The sequence below is a fragment of the Eurytemora carolleeae genome, unplaced genomic scaffold, assembly GCF_000591075.1.
Source record: "Eurytemora carolleeae unplaced genomic scaffold, Eaff_2.0 scaffold2072, whole genome shotgun sequence".
In the NCBI taxonomy this organism is placed as follows: domain Eukaryota; kingdom Metazoa; phylum Arthropoda; class Copepoda; order Calanoida; family Temoridae; genus Eurytemora; species Eurytemora carolleeae.
In genome coordinates this window covers 14,253-32,707 of record NW_019397965.1, presented here as the reverse complement: position 1 = coordinate 32,707, position 18,455 = coordinate 14,253, and the positions used below count along the sequence as shown (strand labels likewise).

General features: G+C 31.6%; 1 protein-coding gene across 2 annotated transcripts; it reads right to left on the bottom strand.

Annotated features, from left to right (window-relative positions):
• Positions 1 to 10: 10 nt before the first annotated feature.
• Positions 11 to 18,455, bottom strand: LOC111716473 (FMRFamide receptor). Of its 2 annotated transcripts, none has more exons than XM_023491930.1 (7): positions 18,416 to 18,455; positions 16,477 to 16,552; positions 13,982 to 14,073; positions 9,961 to 10,034; positions 6,172 to 6,298; positions 2,026 to 2,091; positions 11 to 123 (listed from the first exon to the last, which is right to left on the bottom strand). In XM_023491930.1, the coding sequence occupies exons 1-7, from the start codon at positions 18,451 to 18,453 to the stop codon at positions 15 to 17; spliced, it is 582 nt and encodes a 193-aa protein (XP_023347698.1). In that variant the 5' UTR covers positions 18,454 to 18,455; the 3' UTR covers positions 11 to 14. The 2 variants fall into 2 exon arrangements, with proteins under 2 accessions (XP_023347698.1, XP_023347699.1); XM_023491931.1 differs by lacking the exon at positions 11 to 123 and adding an exon at positions 131 to 233.

Genomic DNA, 18,455 nt, shown 5'->3' with positions numbered 1-18,455 from the left:
TGTAGATAATATATTTATTTATCAAATTGATTAATTACCTCCTCTATAATATCCAATTCCAGGAACCGAGGTGTATTGATGGCAACACTCAGTAGTACAGCAGGGAGTATATACACTCCAGTCCTGTACAGTATATAGTGTAAAATAGTACAGCAGGGAGTATTTACACTCCAGTCCTGTACAGTGTATAGTGTATAATAGTACATACAGCAGGGAGTATATACACTCCAGTCCTGGACAGTGTATAGTGTATAATAGTACAGCAGGGAGTATGTACTCTCCAGTCCTGTACAGTGTATAGTGTATAATAGTACATACAGCAGGGAGTATGTACTCTCCAGTCCTGCAACAGTGTATAGTGTATAATAGTACAGCAGGGAGTATATATAACTCTCCAGTCCTGCAACAGTGTATAGTGTATAATAGTACAGCAGGGAGTATGTATAACTCTCCAGTCCTGTACAGTGTATAGTGTATAATAGTACATACAGCAGAGCCCAAAACTTAAAACAGGGTATCGTTATGAAAACCAGTTTTGAAACCCGGGTTTCAAGAATGGGATTAGGCAGTTTTGTGGATATCAATATTTTTGTTATGAAATATTTTTTTTTTATTAAGTTTCTTCACATTTTCCATTTTTGTCAAATCTCTTAAATCAAATCTACAAAATGTTAAGACCCCAAAAAGGAAACTCGGGAGTTTCGTTCAACGATACTCTTTTAAATTTCGGGCTCTGGGAGTATGTACTCTCCAGTCCTGCAACAGTGTATAGTGTACAATAGTACAGTATATTTTGTCCTAGAACTTGTGAATTTTTACCAAAGATTTATTTCCAGGATTTTTTTTGTCCACACACTTTTTTCCTGTTTTTAGCTGTTTTATTCTTTCATTGAAAATCAAAAAGAAGAATGTTTCAATCACTCTCTTTAATTGAAAAATCACGTGCAGAACATCTTGGAAAAATTTGATTAAGATTTATTTTGGAAGATACTTAAAGAAGAAATTGATTTGGGATGGTGCAACGTGTAAGCTGTAGCCAGTGTGAGCTCAATAGCTCGGAATATGGATAGTTCTGGTGATGTAACCCGTTCAGTCCTCAAACGACCCGGAGCTAAGCCCGGATTGCAACTAGTCCGGCCTATAAGCATCACAGCTTATTAGCTCTTTTGTATATAGCTATAGGTCGGACAGAAAGTGTGGCGGATGATAAGTCGCCTTGTGTATAGTGTATTCATATTTTGTCTGTTAAAAGATGCTATGCAGAAATCATGCTTTTAAATGCTTTCAACGCGTGGAAAATTCCGGCTGCCGGTAAACTCTCTATTTTAAACTCAGGCAAATTCAGGCCCCCAGACTTTGAGACACGAGGGAGCGGAAAAACCGTCACATGAGGCGGAAGAAAGGCGGATAGTCTGCCAAAAAGCTCCGGCTTTATGTAACTCATAAGTATCAAGCATTATTTGTTCTTTTTTTTAATGTAAATATATTTTTTCCTGTACTCTATAGACTTATTAATATCAGTTTCAGGCTTTACATTATCTTTACTTTCGACCACTTTTAAATGGTAAGAGTACTTTACAATTTTACTGTGATCGCAATAATTGAAATCTTAATGAAGTTCTTTATTTCATATTTACAAACTGGCAGGAAAAGGTATATTTTTGACATAATTATTTCAAGAATCATATTTCAGAATCAAGGTTATCTATTATTCTCATATTGTGCAATATGCTAAATATAAAATATATACAATATGTACATTATATACAAACTATAAGATATACACAATATGTACAATATATACAAACTATAAAATATGTACAATATGTATGAACAAAATGTACAATATTGTTAATATTTTGTAATATTTAAAATACAATATTTAAAATACAAAATACAAAAATATGTTCATTTAGGAAAATGTTTACGATTTGTGCAATATATAGAATATGTAAAATATGTAAAATATTGTATATATTGTACACATGTAATATAAATACTTGAACTATGTACTATGTACTATACCTGGCTGCTAGTGAGTAGTCTACTGAGACCTGTCTGTAGTACAAGGGTTGGCAGACTGCTAGAAACCTATTCAAAAACGTCTTATATAAGTCACTTCAAAGATTCCCTTTTTAAAATTTCTCTTTACGCCTTTTTTGTACGTCTCTATAAATTTGCACAAAACGCTTATTTTTTCGTTCGTGAGAAAAATAAACTCTATCAACGATTATGCAACTTAATTGATATTTTTAGCTTGTTTTCAGAGCAAAAAATCGATTAATTTGGCTTGTTCTTCGAATTGGTTAATTCTTCTAAACTAAACCATCGTTCATCTCATTCGTTAACACACAATGTCCATTATTACTTCTAGGGAATATCTCAAACATCTGATAAAAATAAAATGAAAAAAGTTGATGGCGACCACCTGATGTCCATGTCTCGAAAAATTGATATAAAACTGTGTCCGAGTTATACAAAACCTTTAAAATTATACGTTGTACTTTTGATGACAATTTTTTTGGTGGCCGCTAGGTGTCTCTGCCAAGTAGGGTTTCCAGCAGAATGGAAAAATCGCAAAAATTCCGCACCTACAAAATCTGTGCATCCGACCTACAAAAGTTGTGCATCCCACCTACTAAAGTTATGCGCCTGAACGACTAAAGTTGTGATCCGACCTAGTGAAGTTGTGCATCCGGCCTATATAACTATAAAAGTTGTGCAGCCGACCTGGTTGTGCATCCGACCTACTAAAGTTGTGCATCCGACCTACAGAAGTTGTGCATCCGATTTACAAAATCTGTGCATCCGATCTACAAAAGTGTGCATCTGACTTACTTAAATTTGTGTGCAACCGTAAGACCGATCCTTCTGGTAGCACTGTCAACTACATACTGACAACATTTGCATTTCCTGCGTAGGTCGAATTGACAAAATAGAATATACATCCGACCTACATCTGTCGTAGGTTCGATGTCAAGTGGTTCGAAGTATCGTAGGACGGAAGTACTGTAGGTCGGAAACCAATTAAAGAATTATAACTAAATAATTCCCTAACTATACTATATAGTTATAATTATGAAGTTTATAAGTTTTTATTGGTAATATATCATTATCAACAAAATATAACAATCCTTTTAAATCTCGCAAGTCGCAAGTGATTTATCATTTAAATGTCATTAAATGTTGGCTCTGAATACTTGCTGAAAAATCAATATATAATCAAATATTTATTCCTCTATATCTTGTTTATCTGGCTAGGTATTGTAGTTGAGCTGAGAATGCAGTTTTGTACAGGGTGACTTTAAACAGTCGATTTTTTTTCGTCTATGCTTTATTGGATGAAAAATCGATATTTTTTTAACAAAAAATCTCTCAATTTCTAACTTTTTCTCTGACATTTGATAATAATAACAATGGCTACATCCAGAAAAAAAGATCACAGGTGAAAAACCGGTTTCAATTGAGCGTCGGCTTGAATCTTGAAACATTTAATACAATTTTAAGTGGAACCAACTAGATTTGAGCCGCGTCTCAAATTCTTTAAATTCAGCCTCAGGTAAAACAGTCTAAAAATAAGGCATTCTTCGGCATTTTTATCCATTTTCTCCATAAAAATTATGGTTTCTTACCAGGGGGCGGGCATAACTCTCCTAATTTTGTGAAATTTGTCGAAAAATGTTTTCTTATGACTGAGTTGGTATCATAGAGTACAGTGGGTTTAATCCTAAGTACATTCAAGAAGTCTAAAATTCCAGATGCCCCCTCTATTACTAATATCTCGATGTTTCTTACCAGATGTAATAACTCTTTGAAGGACTCTAAATAAAAGAGAAGATCATGTAGAATACTATTTTAGCTTTTAAAATATTGATTTCGATGATAAAAAGTCAAATTGTTCAAATAGGTTTCGAAGTTGTTTGAGAGAGAGCCTCATTAAGAAGAGAAAGATTAATAATTCAGGAGATGATTAATTTCTTTATCAAATGTCATGTAATAACGAGTTAATAAATATCAAAATTAAATGTTTATTTTACCTTGTTTAGGCTTCGATGAACATTAAAAAAATCGACTTTAAAAATCATCCTGTAGAGCAATTTTTTAGGATTCATTTGAGGCCTTTGAGACGTTTTTACGGTGCATATTGATCTTAAAATCCTCATCGATTGTTCATCTCATGGAGCTATAAGGGATAATTTATAGAATCGGGTTAAAAAAATATTCAATAACGACGACGAAAAATGTAACAAAAATTTAGATATATAGGAACATATTTCTCAATAGAAAATTGTCAATAAATCAATGTTAAAATCGAATATTTCTTTTTCATCATTATTTTAAAATTCTTTTTCTTTATGAATTTGTTCGCAAATTTTTTAAAACTCTTCAAATGTCGTCTTTTCAATAAACATTCCAGGACATCTTCGGAAAATGTTTGTAAACAATGAGACATGACAGAAACCAATACCTTGCTAAGTAAGATAACTTATTTTCGATGATAAGAGATAATTTCTATTTTCTCAACCTGTTCCTAAACTTCTAATTTATACTGCTGAATTTTGTTACATTTTTCGTTGTCGTCATTGAAAAATAAAAAAAACCGATTCTCAAAATCATCTCTAAAAAATGAGCAATCTATGAGAATTTTTACGATTGAATTTGCGTCCTTGCTGAACAAATATGCACCGTAAAAACGTCAGATAGGCCTCAAATGAATCCTAAAAAATTGCTCTGCACTACTGCATTCTCAGCTAAAATGCAAAGCCAGACTCTCCATACAAAGCACCAAAAAAGTAAGTGTTTGAATTGCGCGTAAAAATATCCAGGGAAATATTCTCAAAATTAAAGAAGAAAAAATATTTTAAGTATTTCTAAACCTTTTCAGTGGCAATACATTTTCATGAAAAAAAAAACTACAAAACCCGGCTGCAAATTGTAAACAATGAATTTTTCATATGAGTTTGATCATTAATTACTTTTTTGGGTTTGGAAAAATTTTAAGAAAGTGATTATACACTTAAAAACACCTCTCATGGGCTCATCTGCAGTTATCTGATTCCTAAATTATTTACGTACTGCAGTTATCCTGATTTCCTAAATTATTTACGTACTGAAGTTATCCTGATTTCCTAAATTATTTACGTACTGCAATGATCTGTGGCAATTACAGATATTGCATTTTCTCCGAATAAAATATCTTATTTTTAATAGAAGATTAATCTTCATCATAAGGTTTCTCTATATAAATCATTTTAAATTCATTTTAAGAACATTAATACCAATTTATGATGAACAGTCTGATTTGCAATGGTTTCTCTAGGTGTAAGGTACTTTTCTAAGAGTTTTTCCCCGAGCGGCAACTTCCCAAGAGTATCTTCCCAAGCGGCAACTTCCCAAATGATTGGGAAATTGCTCATTTGGAAAGTTTCCACTTGGAAAAATATCCTTGGGAAAATGCCTGTAGGAAAGTCCGTAACATCTTTCTTCCATTTTTTCCCCAACAGTCCCTTTAATACAGGGTTACCCACAAAAATTGAGATTTTTTAGACGACTGTACGGAATTTTATTTGGTCTTTTTTTTAATTCCTGGTTCCATATGCAGTTGCACATTTGGTTCTATATAAAACTATCCTACAGTTAGAAAGAAAAAACTGTACAGAAAAAGGAATACGACTTTTTACTCAAGTTGTGATTTTTAATAGTTTAAAACAACATGAGACACAGCAGTTGTGCAGTGTAAACAGACAAAAAAATTGTTAGGCTGCATTTAAACTCATAAAGATTGACTTAATGTCGTCTTCATATTTCACAGTTTTCTGGTGCTCACTGAAGTACAAATTCAACCCTCAGATTGTTAAAAATAAACAGTTTTAAGTCGTCATTCAAGTCTAATTCTTTGTGGGTAACCCTGTAAACATTTCAAGGATTCATCAGAGTTTCCATTTAAATGCTAGAGCGAGTGTGATGTATGTGGATAAAGAGGAGATAATATTCTAGAGAGGAAACAACATTATTACCTTTCAAATGCTAGAGCGAGTGTGATGTATGTTGATAAAGAGGAGATAATATTCTAGAGAGGAAACAACATTATTAACTTTCAAATGCTAGAGCGAGTGTGATGTATGTGGATAAAGAGGAGATAATATTGTAGAGAGGAAACAACAAGATTACCTTTCAAATGCTAGAGCGAGTGTGATGTATGTAGACAAAGAGGAGATAATATTGTAGAGAGGAAACAACACTTTAGGGAACAGTATAACATATGCAGCCGAGTGTTCAGATACTGGCCAGCTGTGTCCTAACAACATTTTTAAAGGTTAGAAATTAAAGAATTTTTCACAAACCATATAATTATAGAAAACATGTCTTGACTTAAAGAAGCTATATTTAAAGCATTTTGTTAAAGTCAAACATTCTGTTTACAATCTCTACTATCTATTAATTTCCTGTTTCAAGACTTGCCAATGTTAATTTAGTATCAGAAACAAATTAAAAAGCGTATTTGTAAAAAATAGCAGAAATCAAAACTTTTGTCCCAAATGGCGCGAAAATACAGCGTTTGATCTCGATATCCGATGTGAAAACATCTTAACTTAATAGATAAATTCTTGATCCTTAATTACATTTTAACAATACATGATTACCACCGGATATCAGAGAGAAATTATATAAATCTGTAAGTCTGCGAAGATGAGTGCAATTGATCCTGAGATTCATAACCCAAAAGTTCTGACCACAGAACATTTTTTTAAATAGAAGATCTTAACTAGATCATTGTAATTTAAACGTCTCAATAACTCAAGCAAAAATTGATGCTAATTTTGCCAATTACTTTTTGTAACTGAAAGCTAACAACAAGTACTTTATGGTGCTAAAATGTACACATAAAAGCATAATTGAGTTAGAGCGGTAAAATTAAAGCCCAAAGCGTTGCAACACAACAAATTTATGAGAATTTTTATAAGCTGTTGTTAAAGAAAAGTTCATCAATTGGACCACCTTTTCGGGGGGGGGACACAGAAAGAATCCCCCCCCCCCCCTCTGCTTTCCAGGGTTTAGTAAATAACAAAACTGTTGAATAAAGAAGAATATGACATCTCAATAGATAATTTCTTGAATTCTAAATATTTCTCAAATATTTGTTTAAACATATTTGAAACATTTTCCCTCTGATTTTATGCAAATGGAATCTCTGAGTATATACTCCTATTTCGTAGGCTCTCAATTTTTAAATATACTTTAGCAGACACATATAGACTGTCCAGTAGAATTTATATTCTCTCAGTTGCAGTCTTATTTTTCCGACAAAATTTTTAATAATAGTTATAATCAAGTGCTTAAATTACAGTGAAATAAGTGCAACTTTGTAGCATTTTCTTGTTTTTTACAATTTTTATTAAATCTTGGAAAACATGTCAACTAATGGGAGGACATTTTGTCTTCCTTGTCATATTTGACAATTGTGACATCATGTAAAAATTGGTTCATTTCTCTGTTGCCACCTATTGTACTTGATAATCTATTTGAGCAGATATAACTTGAAATTATGTATTATACATTGCTCATTTTAACCAAGGACGATTTCAGATTCGTCTTAGTTCCCATGTTTATGAGAAAACCCTGCACCTAGAGACATCCCAATGAGATAAAAAGTTTTTATAGAAAAATATAACTAGGTTCTCAACATTCGTTTCTCTATGAGAAAATTCTTAAATCAATTTATCGTACGGGGTAGGCGTTTATATCAATATAATGAAGACGACTTTTTGTTTAAGTTTAAATTGTTAACAAGCTTTTTCCAAATTAAAAGTTTACAAGTAATTAAAGAGAAGCTTTTTTTATTGACAGCTTCTGTATGTTTCCATGTTTTTGTGTATCCATGCTGTTTAAAAGCTTGATATAAATAAAAATTGAAATCGAAAATCGTTTTCCTAAAATTGATATTATCGCCTGACACCTACCACCGTATAATAATTTATTATATCCAAATAAAAACTATCTTCTGTTTTGATATCGTATTGTCAGTTTTTGTTAGATAGGTCGAATACAACGATAGAAGTTTTTTAAAAATGTTTTCAAAGAAAATTAATGTCGAGATTTTTTTGGGCAACGTTATTCAAAATTGACCGCCCATAAATCAAGCAGACATACACGCCAAATATGTTTACAGAAGTATTAAAATCTGTTTGTTTACTTTCTGATTTTTTTATGGGGGGGGGGGGGAATCGGTAGATAAACGGGAATTATTGCATTAATTTTACATTGAAGTTTTAGACTTCCATGCAAAGCTATGTTCCCAAGCTAGAAATTATCGAATTTATGTTTTATGAGTTCTATTTACATTTGTTTCCATTTTCTTAGACAGTAAACATTCCCTGATAAATTATGAATTATGATGCATATATCTAGAGTTTTTATGGAAATTTGTTCTTCTTGTATTTGTATTTCAAACATTTTCTCTTTGTGTACATTGTAAAACAAAAACATAAAAGTTATCGGATTTTGTAAACAAATTTCGTTTAATTTTAAAATTTAATGAAAATCGAATTTTTTTGGAAGCTAATCATAACAGCTGAATCGATCCGGCCCAATTTGTTTGTGGTACCTCACATGACCCCAGGAAAGATTTATGGATGCTCAAAATTACAAAAAATTTAAAGTAAAAAGAAATATCTTTTGAATATTAATTAAGCGACAAAAATCATCTAGAATGGGAAAAAGCTAGTTTTTAATTTAATTAATGGAAAAATACCTTTGAACTGAGGCACGTATCCAAATTCAATTTATTTTTATTTCGGCTAATCATTTTTCTCATGCTTTTCCCTAATTCAATGGATGTTCATATAATTGAGAAGAGAAATTACTAAATTTTCCATTTCCCCTTTTTAAATAAGGAAAGAGCTTTCCAAAAATTGTCTGTATAAAAGATAGAGGACCCTAGACTAAAGTATTATATTGTTTTATATAATCCAAAAATTTTATTAAACCTATCGAAATTTACCGAAATTAAATCTATCAAAATTGCATGAAAAAAACTGAGCACAATTTTGTTATCAACCAAAAAACTAAATAAACCTTATTTTTTTTTCTCACCTAAAGGGAGAGACCGGCTAGTCATTGTAGTTGAGCTGAAAGTTCAGTATAGTAGATAAAACTTTTGAAATTCATTTGATACCAATGAGACATTTTTATGGAATACAACGTTTTAATAAGAGCGTAAAGGATCGTTTGTAATATTTCACCAGTTGTTTCATTCAGCAGAAGATACGAATTTTACAATTATTTAAAAACCCGGACAAAACATGTGAAAAAATTATTTTATAGACTAATTTGCTATTTGGAACATATTTCTTTAAAGAATTTATCTATGAAAGCCATAGTAGAACCGTAGAATCATTATCATCATACCTTTGCTTTTTCTATAATTGCATTCGCAGATTTCTTCAAAATGTCGTCTTCACAATTAACATAAAAAAGACCTCCAACAATCGACCTTAGCTGACAGAATTTGCATAAACCTGCGTGATTTTAAAGTGAATTTTATTAATTTATTTTTAATGATAAAAGTTCATTATTTCTTTCAACCAGTTTGTATACATGCAAGTATTTTGTAGAATAGTATTTGTTCCATGTTTTGTCCATGTTAATAGAATTGTAAAATAAAAACTGAAACAACAACTGAAATATAACAGACGACTTATACGCTACTGTTTGAAAATTGTACACTGTAAAATGTCTAGCTGTCATTGGTATCAAATTAATCCTAAAGTTTTTCACTCCAATACTGCACTTTCAGATCAACAACCATGTCTAGCCGGTCTCTCCCTTTAAAGTAGAATTGGTACGTTTACACTATAGTTTGATAATGCACATTTTTGCAGAATACAGCTTGGACAAATTAATAGCTTTCAGGATTTTGTTGGTACTCTAAAAAGTATTAAAAAATAATAATATACGAACTTTGGATGAGCCCGTAGTCGAGTACAATAAGAAGAACTAGGAACAGATCTACTCCCGATAGAACCAGCAGAAGTCTAAAATAAACAAGTCAGGATTATTTTTATATTTTGATAAATGAAATTTCCATTTTACAGTTTACAATTGTTCTGAAGGGACGCGGTGAATCAAATCTTTTTTAAATAATCTTTTCTTGTTAAAGTGCAAATACAATGAAGGGAAAAAACGCCATTTAACCTGTTAAATACATTTACCCTGTTAAATACATTTACCCTGTTAAATACATTTAACCTGTTAAATACATTTAACCTGTAAAATACATTTAACCTGTCAAATACATTTAACCTGTTAAATACAATTAACCTGTCAAATACATTTAACCTGTTAAATACATTTAACCTGTCAAATACATTTAACCTGTTAAATACATTTAACCTGTCAAATACATTTAATCTGTTAAATACGTTTAATCTGGTAAATACATTTAACCTGTTAAATACATTTAACCTGTTAAATACATTTAATCTGTTAAATACATTTAATCTGTTAAATACATTTAATCTGTTAAATACATTTAATCTGATGAATACATGTAATCTGTTAAATACATTTAACCTGTTGAATATAGATTTACCCTGTTAAATACATTTAACCTGTTAAATATATTTGATCTGGTAAATATATTTAATCTGGTAAATACATTTAATCTGGTAAATATGTTTTATTTGGTAAATGCATTCAATCTGCACGAGTCAATACATTTAATCTGGTAAATACATATTATTTGGTAAATACATTTCATTTAAAAGGGCAATGCCCGATTTACAACGGTACCCTTCAAAATTTTGACTGTTTATCGAGTAGAGAGAAACCCACTTGAAATCCACTTAATCGCGACTGTACGTTGTGTACAGTCTGAACCCGAAAGTAGATTGACGTTGTACGCTGTGTACAGTCTGAACCCGAAAGTAGATTGACTGTACGCTGTGTACACTCTGAACCCGAAAGTAGATTGACTGTACGCTTTATACAGTCTGAACCCGAAAGTAGATTGACGGATTTACGTTTTCAAAGATTCAAAAGTATATTTTCAACTTGAGATAGTAACTATTGATATTAAAGTGTTTATCAAATAAACATTAAATCTGTTGATTGCATTTGTCTGAGATGTAGTAAGGTATTTCATCTAAAATCGTTAAAATGTAAATATTTAATTGATTATTTGTTGCTGTAAACAACTGTGACATTTGAGATATTTACTGCATTTTTACCGCGAAAAGGTCCCTTTAGTGGAGAAGTAAGTATCACACAACTTTAGTGAGATTTTTGTTGCACTTTTGGCAAAATTATCAGAAATAGGGTTTCCACGAAACAGTAGATTCTCTTGTGCACCAGTTTCGTGTTTTTGCACGAAATGACTATTTTTGCACGAAATTTTACATCAATTTCGTATCAATACAAAACCAGTTTGCACGTTCATTCAAAAAAATCAGTTTTTGCACGAAAAATTACGCATGAACACAGAACTTAACTCATCAGTTATGCATAATTTTACGCATGAATACTAGGTCATAGTTTTTAAATGAAATTGGACATTGCTCATGATAAAGAAAACTTGGAGTACATCTTTCAATCATATTTCGGCTAATTTTGAGAGGTTCGGACACACACTAAAACCATATAACATTGTAATTTGGATATATTACGTTAAAACATATTTCATATATGTTTAATGACATATTGGGGGAATGTCTTTGGAAATGTTTAACCAAGATTAAACCCCCAGGTCCAGAGGAAATGTAGGCAAAAAACGGTAGTTTTCAAATGAAATGTCGCCTGTAAAGGGATTTAAATCTTTAAATTTAATTGTTGTATTTACAATTTGTGGGAACACATAAGAAATATAAAAAATTAATGTTTGAATTATGAAATTAATGGAAAATCTATGTACAATGTTACACGCAAAGGATGAGACTGTAAGGATGACATGAAACATTTAAAATTAGTTAGTTGAGAGCAGTTGAGGAGTCAACACCTCTCTCTGGAGGAAAGCATGCAAAATGTTTGCTAATTATAAGAGGACTAGAACTTGTATGTTCGAGAGGAAACCATTTAGGTTCCCGTTTGATAAATGTGGATGTCAAGTCCACTAGAAACATCGAGAATGGGTTTACGCCCTTTGATTTTTGTGGATGTCAAGTCTACTAGAAATATCAAGAATGGGTTTACACCCTTTGATTATTGTGGATGTCAATTCTACTAGAAACATCGGGAATGGGTTTACACCCTTTGATTATTGTGGATGTCAAGTCTACTAGAAATATCAAGAATAGGTTTACTCCCTTTGATTATTGTGGATGTCAAGTCTACTAGAAATATCGGGATTCGGGAAAGGGTTTACACCCTTTGATTATTGTGCATGTCAAGTCTACTAGAAATATCGGGAATGGGTTTACACCCTTTGATTATTGTGGATGTCAAGTCTATTAGAAACATCGAGAATGGATTTATACCCTTTGATTATGTTATGATTATTGTGGGTTTTAAAAGTCTACTAGAAACAAAAATATTTCTATAGTATTTGACAATCTCTTTGCTGCATTGAAATTGTGAGTTTTAAAAATCCAGCGGCGTCATGCAAAAAATTCAAATAAATAACTTTATATTTTAAGTTTTAAATTGAAATAATGAGGATTCCTTTTATAAACTGCTAAACTTATTTCCCCCAAAAATAAATTAATCTTTCCTCTAAATAGCGTATTTTTGAAAAGATTATGAACAATGTAAATGATGCACCATAGCATATACTCTTAAAGTTCAAAGGGCGCCCATCATAACCGAAAATTTTCACTGTTTAACGAAAAGATTGTGGAAATCTGTAACGCTCATGCAATGACAGTTAATATTATGATTTTTTTCATATTTTCTAAATTGTTTAGACTACCCCAAACAATTTGTCTCGATGCCCACAATGCGGAAAATGATGCAAAAATTGCTTTGTAAAATGTAAAACAATTTATAAACTTAAAAATTTATAAACACAATTCATTGATCTTTAATAAACTTATAAAATTTCTTAAAGTTTCATCTTTCGCTTGATGCCGTGGGATTTTAAAAAATCGTAATTTCAATGTCCTAAATTTATCATTTAAAAATGTAATATCTGCGGGAAGACTCAAATGCTGTGGCATGGAAGACCGTAAGGTTGTAACTCATGGCTGCCGAAAAACAAAGAAGATAATAAGTGGCATGGAAGGAGAAAATGTTGTGGCTTATGATGGCTACCTGCCTATTCCCACTCGAGTGATAAATTCATTAATTTCCTGAAATTGTTTCTCAAAATTCAACAAAATAGCTCAAAATAAAGAAACAGGTCGAAAGAACGAAATAGCAGTAAACAACGAAATACTCAAAAATCACGATTTTCGTCACAATGTGTGCGAAATAGCTTTTGCACATCAATGCGAAATCATGTCAAAATTTCGTGCAATTTTTAGTAGAAACGAAAGAAAATCTTTGCGTAATTGCCAATTATTGCATGATTTTAGTGCAAAAAATTTCGATTGGAAACCCTAATCTAAAAAGGACTATAAGCGTAATTTCTTTCGATTGACTGTCCATTTTAACAGGGAAGTTAACAACTTTTCCCGATTTACGGAGACGCATCTCAATATTTTAATGTTTATGTTGGAATAGATGCCTTAAAACTGAATCTTTTAACATGCATTACATATGTTCCTGAAGAATGTACACAAATTCTAACGGGTTCCCAATTGATATATATATATAAATATATTACAATGTAACCAGTGGAACACACCTTGGAGTGGGAGGACGACATTTAAGCAATCTTCTTTCTGTTTAATGTTGTTATAAAGCAAATAGTTTGAATATTAGTTTATCACGTTTAATGAGTTTGTGTACACTGTATGATTGCTGCGTTTCATTATAAAATTTATAACTTGAACTGAACAGTCGTCTTCCTAATCTACAATTTCATGGGTCCCAGTGTGCTATATCTAACCTGTGGAAAACATTGTTCAGTTTGTCCCGTGTAAAGACTAGAGTGAGGATAGACAGAGTATTTCCAACCAGGCCCATACATCCAACTATGATCTAGAAATACATCCAACTATTATCTAGAAATACATCCAACTATTATCTAGAAATACATCCAACTATTATCTAGAGGAATACATCCAACATTATTTAGAAAGACATTTACAGTAAGAAATTCAACTTAAAATGCCAAGACATTGTTCTTCAGACATCATAAAACTAAAAATTCTGTAGATTTTCCTGTTTTCATTGGTTGATTTACAATTTTATTAAAAAAAATTTATTTTATTTTAAACAAGTTTTCTATATTTTCTCATTAGTTTGACGTTTATTGGAAGCAAAGTGAATCATGTAGTATACATACATACTCGTGTACATTCAGGGGCAGACATAGGGGGGCGGCAGGACCTTTGCACCCCCCTGACGGATTCAGGGGGATGTATTCCCCTCTGAGTTTTCATAATAGCTTCTCAATAGCACATAAGGGAAAGAAAACCTAGTGCAAAACAGAAAAAATATCTATCTTTAAAAAAAAGACGCGCCGTCTTTTGGTTCATAAATCTGGATTTTTTTGGTTCCAAAATAAATCTATACACCCCCCTCACTTAAATCCTGTATTCGCCCCTGTGTGTGTACATTTGAATATGAGCTGAACAGCCCCGCCAGGTACGCCAAGTACACTAGCAGTCTAGCAGACTTACAGCAGGTGTCAATACAGTTGGCCTGTAGCTCTGTAGGCAGGGCTGGCTGGTGCAAAAAGGTTGACATCGCTAAAGCGGCAGTTTCGCATGTATAACGCATATTTAGTTACAATTCAGATAAAACAAATATAATTGAAAATTGTGATTATACATGTTTATAGAAGTAGTCTTATTCAATTCAATTCAATTCAATTCAAGAAGCTAGGGAATTCCCGTGGGCTCCTCGATCTAACTGGGGTACGCCATCACGATCCCATCCAGATCAAGGCTTTCAGCCTGAGATAATTTAGTTCTAACGTCTAATATAATATCTAGTACTTGAAAACTATTTGAGAACTATTATATGGACAATAGATGGTATACACAATAGACATGTATATTTGGAACTTTTATTTTTTAGAGGTTTATCCCTTATCATGCACATGCATTTGTTTTTAAAAATTATTTTAATTTGATTTAGCTAAAGATAACAGTAACTCATCATTTTTTGAACGTTTTAACTTGATCAGATGGCTATTTTTTAATATATAATACTTTTTTGAATTATGACTTTTTCTTGTTTTTTCTATAAGAATTTCGGACAGTCTAATAAAAACCCAGTCATAAAGCCAGTTTTTAGGATGTAGACTTGATTAACTCTTTATCAAACTTCATTGTTGATTACACACTACATTTTAGGGTAGAGGACGGTTTATTGAATCGAAGATTTAAAACTTACTTATTTGAAAAGTCCTTAAAAAATAGATTTAGATTTTGTAGATTTAAAAAGTTTTTGATATTGTTTGGGTTAAAATTATTATTTCAAAGGGTTTGTTAACTACAGTAAACTACCTATTGTAAGCATGGAGAGAGAGGCTCACTTGTAAATAAACTGTAGTTAATGATAGCAGTGGGACAGATAACAAGTCATCTCATCTATATCATTATCATGCAGGAAGATTTAGCCATCAAAAAATGCCAACCCAGAGAATGCTTTGAATGATGATTGTGCGCGTGGAGAAATCCAAGCCCCCGTTGGACTGGGAATTATATTTTCTAAGTTTGACATGAGGCAGAAGGAAATATAATTAACCTGGACTTAAACCGCAACAAGAAGTTAGTGTTCACGAAGAATCCGAAGACGGAAAATTAACTCGTCATATGGGGCGAATGAAAGGCGGAGAGTCCGTCAGAGAGCTCTCGCTTTCCGGTTTCATTTTTATTTGTTTTCTAGATTTTACACAGTTATCCAAACCATCAAGTATTTCAAGTATTTCAAGTATTTCAACGTCCCAAAATTATCGTTTAAAGCTATCCCTTTATTTTTGTCAAATAGGATTTTGCCAAAGAGTTGAGATGAGTGTTAAAAATGACACCAATTTAACTTTTGAACGCAAATTCTTTGAAAAAAGTTAGACTTCTAACTTCAATGGTTTGTGCGCCCCGGGAGTTTAAAAAAAAATAAAAAGTACGTTTGAAAAATTTAAAGCTTTTATTTTTAATTTTGACAAATATTAATATGTGCAGCCTTCATCAATTGTTTAAAGGCTATTCAAATATGTCTGTCAAACATTATAAAAAAGTTAAGAACTTAAAAAAAATATTTTAAAATAAACACCGTTCTTTTGCAACTTCCCTTTTGTTCTCAATTATGAAGTTGAAAAGTGAAATGTTTATTTCATAGTTCATAATGTAGGTCGTCTTTAAGTTATGCAGAAAATATAATCCCACCTCCCCCTTCCCCCCCCCCATTGTGATAGGGTTAAGAGTTAAGACTTACCATAAGTACCCCCTCAAGCCAGAACATGCACAGATCTTTATCGAGCTGACTCAAATCTAGACTCACAGAACCACAGCTAAAAAATAGTTTGTAAAAATATGATTCATGTTAAATCTCAACAGCATTTTTTTAGTTGCAATTCGTGAACATGACGCGTTTTAATTTTAATGAAGTTATATTAGGAAAATTGAAAAAAGACTTGAAAGTCGTCTTTGATTTCTGATATTCATGATGCATGGAAAATAAAGTAAAATAAGCGAGGCCGGCGTACGCCTGACGAGCCTTTTATAAAGTGTTCTACCTTTCTTGTATCTAAAAAATTGACGAAGATATTAGATATTAAGACAATTTTGATCTATTAAATAGATTTAAATTTTAAAAATACAAAAATGGTAGACCACATTTTGAAAATCAAAAGACCAGGCGTTTTCGATATTAGATGTTTAAGCTGGAATACTGCATAGATCGATGACGATAAAAAGTCGTCTATGCATTTCCACGCTTATTGGGACTACTCATTGCTGCTCAAGCCAAACAGATTATCAAGTACAATAGGTGACAACAGAGAAATTATACAATTATACACGACGTCACAAGTGTCACATATAACTAGGAAACCACATTTTTCTAACATAAGTTGAAATGTTTTCTACATCTTTCATCAGAAATAATTTTAAAAACATCACGTTATACTATAAACAGAATAAACATTACATACACTCTTCTACCTTTGTAAATTTGACACAAAATGTAGGATTTCATGCTACTGAGATGGCATTTTATAGATAATAGATAATTTTGAAGATTAGGCATTCATTACTTTGAATGAAGTTGTACAACCATAAAACTCATGGAATAGAAAGCCGACTTTATTTATGACTTCAAATCGTCAAATAAACATGAGACACAACGATTTTTTTAAACAGACACATTTCACTTCACAAGTTATTTAATAAGTTAGAAGTAAAACTATTTGCTTTCTAACAACTTTAAGAATACAAGAATGTGATATAATGTCGTCTTCCTATTCCATAGTTTACTGGTTATCACTGTGAGATAAGACCCAAGTCATTAAATGGGCGAAAGGGGGAGGTGAGGGGGGAGGGTGAATGGATAATGGATATATCTTTGTTAAAAAAAGAAAAATCATGTGATTATTTTATGCAGAATCCCAAGAAGGCTGAGTTGTGAATGGCTAAAATTCTTAAAAGAAATTTAATTAAACCTTACTATGTAATCTGTTGTAAGTTTTATTAAAAGTGTTTTTAACTCTAAAATGAATAATGGTTTCTTTACATAGAGTAGTTTTTTTCTAGTAATTGAACGCTTTTATTAGATTTGAATCTAGATTTATATTAAAGCTAAATTTTGATATTCCTGACTAAAAAAGAAAGCAATTAATATGAAAGATTTTTCAGAAGACATTTTTAGAAAGCTGAAGTAAAGTTGGCAAGATCAAATGTGCATGTGAAGCAAAAATATTAAAGTTCTTTGAATCCTAGAATTTATGTGCAGCGCGAGAAGGTTACAAATCATTTTATAAATCCTTCTTCAATTTTTACAGAATTTTATTAGGTGGCCGGCATTATAAAAACACTTTAATTTATTTAGCCCGCATTTTAATATAAAAATTAACGTATGATTTTATCTCAGCAAACCTGGTTTTCTCGTGAAGAAACTAAGTTTTTGTCAAAAACTAAAGTTTTCTAATCTCTACATCTTTGCAACATGAGGATGACAACTTTTGATATTTCAAAATTTGATTATTTGATCTAATAGAATTCATAGTTTGAAATACCTAAGGTCAACTACATTGGGTTGCAAAGATATAAGGACTAGAAAATCAGAGTTTGTGGCAAAAAGTTCCTTTTTTATGGATTTTCACAATATTAAAAATATTAGAAAATTAGAAAATATTGATAAATATCTAGAAACTGACCTGTTGCTGTAACTAGAAATAAACTCCTCGTCTAACATTT

Coding starts and splice junctions, on each gene's coding strand:
- LOC111716473 (XM_023491930.1), bottom strand. CDS start 18,453: ATGTTAGACGAGGAGTTTATTTCTAGTTACAGCAACAG. Junction 2,092..6,171: donor CTCGCTCTAGCATTTGAAAG/GTAATCTTGTTG, acceptor GTTTTTGAATAG/GTTTCTAGCAGTCTGCCAAC. Junction 124..2,025: donor GACTACTCACTAGCAGCCAG/GTATAGTACATA, acceptor TATACTGTACAG/GACTGGAGTGTATATACTCC.